A 3,100-nucleotide genomic window follows, 5' to 3' on the forward strand; every position below is an offset into this window, starting at 1 on the left:
TGGTTTGACGTACCAAACACTTGTGATATCAGTTCATAAAATGTACAGCTAAAAGAACATAATATGGTTTCAGTTGCTAATATCATGAAACATTATTAAATCGAGAATGAACATCAACAGCATTTTCGACCTGCTTTGTCATTGATTACTAATGTACTCCAATAATGATCTTGATGTACATAATTCTTAATGAGAATATAATATATATGCCTATAAAAACAAGCTATAAATCCCTTTAAACTAGTCTACACATACAACGACAAAATACGTACTTCGCTCTTGAAAATAGTACGCGTGCTTTTCCCTAGTTCAAACATATTTCAATTCTAGTACGAAAACAATGAAATGTCCTTAATCACTTGTTTTACACCAAATCTTTGCAACAATAGTATTGCAAAATATATGGTATCTACAGCTATTTTGTCGTTATTGTGCTACATCATTGCAATTCACAGATGAACTCAAATTTGGAACCACAGCCATAGTCAAACCAACGCCACGAATTTCCAGTGCTTGACGTCTTATGGTACAACATACAAAGGTCTTTAACTCCATTATCAGGATCGTTGTCTCCCCAGAAGATAAACGACGGTTCAGCTGATGGATAACCGTACTTCCACGGTCCAGCTTGCTCCGATCTACGTCCGTCAATCCACAGAAAATTTCCAGAATACTTCTGGTCAAGTATAGTTTCATTCACGTCCTGTACTTTGATGATAGAATCAATATTAACAAGATGTCCGCCATCTGTTTTACACACAGTTTCAGCATCATCTCTCTGTTTCTTGTCATTGTTGTAGAACTTCAAACAGAAACCGTGTTTGGTAACGACATAATTGTTTGGACATTTGCCTTCACAAACTCTAGTATCGTATTCTACAGCTGGTATACTGTGACGCTCACAGTAAGTCGTATTTAATCCGCAATTTCTGCTACGATTTTGTCCTCCGAATTCTCCATGCTTCGTAGCGTCACAGTTTGACCAGTCACTCCAGTCAGAGCAGGGGTGAAGGCGACACATTTCTTTTACAGCTTCATGTACTGTCAGTGATGATGTTTCCGTCATATTAAGAAGTGTTTCCTTGATTTCATTTTCTACGTGAAGCAGTGTTTTGCCGACCAATTTTAACAGAGGCTTATTAAGTCTGTCTCCCATGTCTACCAATGTCTGTCCTGTTAATCGACCTCTGTGTTCGTTGTCTTGTGCAGGAGCACACGATATCCATGATGTCATAAGCAAAGCTAGCAACACGATCAAAATTATATTGTTCATTGTGTGAATCGTTTGTTTCTTAATCAGTAATTACAATAAGATACTTCCAAATATCCGTCACCGGTATCTTGAAACTTTCCTCAAGACTGCTATTTCACTTATGAACACAAATCCAAATTAAACTATGATCAGATTAAATTTACAGCATGAGTTCTTTTAGATATTTATTAATTCATTTATTCTCACGGATTTTTATCTCAAATTCTATGTTAACATTCTCAAAATGATTTATCTCCATTACATCTGGCAGTGAAACATATACATGTATATATAATATGTGATGATAGATATTGTACAAGATATATTCATTTTGGTGCAGTTCTAAAACGATTCAGCTTTATGATATAATATCACTAGTGTTTGGTCCACCTTCGTCTGTAACAAACATGTCGTGAATTGCTGTTTTACTTTGAAAGATCAAGCTATAATCTTTAGGTCATTCTTTAGGTATCAGATGGTGGTAAAATTTCTTTAGAATGTTATTTGCATTGTTATTTTTTTCTCTGTTACAAACATCAAAATAACAAGTTCGATACATTTTTAAGACATTTTACAAAAAGTTTGGATACCGTTATGCAAATTAATATATTTTTAATGTTTTAACAACCAGATATCAAGAAATAAAGCAAAATTTTACATTATATTTTTTTGTGTTTAAAATGGACAAAAGTTAAAGTACATCTAGCAAAAATTCCAATCAAAAGATATTTTTAGATAATAAATTCAAAATTATTAAAGATATTGTAACGACTCGAACAATGGGGACTTACCATTTTCATGTTTTATAAAATAAGTCATCGATCTTGGCTGTGATTTGAACTGTTTTAGAGACATTTCCTCGCAAGCTGACAGTAACGAAACACAGAATTGTACACATATGTGTTGATCTACATAATATGACAGACCAAACTCATATTATACACCTCCATGTTCGTTTTAATCTTATCCGAACTCTGTTTACATTTACCGAGAGACATCCGTTTCGACTGGTGCACATTTAATCCAGATTTTGTAACATTTTCCTACATTAGAATCATTATAGACTTTGCACAATTAATCTACAGTACTTAATTGTTTGTTAAAGATAAGTGTCATCATTTTGTACAGTCTGAATTTTGCATAAATCACAATATTTTCATGATAACTCTGAATTTGTCACATTTCCTGACAGGATATGCATCCTTATTCGCATTGCATTGTTGGACTATTTACCGTTACTAAGCAACATAAATTATCGTTGTCATCTTCAAAGATGTTTAAATCACTTGAACATGTTAGAGTTAACCCAGTGGTGCATATTTTGATGTTATTTTCATGTAAACATTTCATAAAATCGCCTTTTTTATGATACGGCAGTGTACAGCATGGATTTTAACGTTTTAGGTCACTGTGACCGTTCGGTAACTGTGACCCGTCGGTCACTAACCATTTGGTCAATTTACCCAAAGTAACCCATTTTCACTGTTTTTGGTGACTTTTTTGGGTCACTTTCTCTGGAAAACTATAAAAGGGCCCGATTTTGGCCATCTGCAATGACTTCAGCTCAAGCTTTCAGACTTAAAACCACGTTTGGCTTGTTTAAACAGATTTTAATTAAAATGCTAAACATAGATGTAAGAAAGTTGCTCTGCAATCAGAATTTATATTAATTAAAAGCCATTGGTCTATAAAAGCCCTTTTTGATACCTCATTTAGTAATATTTCTACAAGTTTTATCTACACAGATGTATTTTCATATTCATGCCTTATTTAAAGTAAAGGCAATTAATGGATTTATATAAAGTAGAATCTACTGAGAATATAAGTGACTATATTTTAATAGAAGGA

The 3,100-nt window shown here is 33.4% G+C and overlaps 1 protein-coding gene across 1 annotated transcript; it reads right to left on the reverse strand.

The window, feature by feature from the left end:
- Positions 1 to 418: 418 nt before the first annotated feature.
- Positions 419 to 2,834, reverse strand: LOC128551853 (macrophage mannose receptor 1-like). The gene has a single exon (XM_053532777.1). It carries the CDS (start codon positions 1,271 to 1,273, stop codon positions 440 to 442), a length of 834 nt encoding a protein of 277 aa, XP_053388752.1. The 5' UTR covers positions 1,274 to 2,834; the 3' UTR covers positions 419 to 439.
- Positions 2,835 to 3,100: the final 266 nt, after the last annotated feature.

Source organism: Mercenaria mercenaria, unplaced genomic scaffold (genome assembly GCF_021730395.1).
Source record: "Mercenaria mercenaria strain notata unplaced genomic scaffold, MADL_Memer_1 contig_1765, whole genome shotgun sequence".
NCBI lineage: Eukaryota > Metazoa > Mollusca > Bivalvia > Venerida > Veneridae > Mercenaria > Mercenaria mercenaria.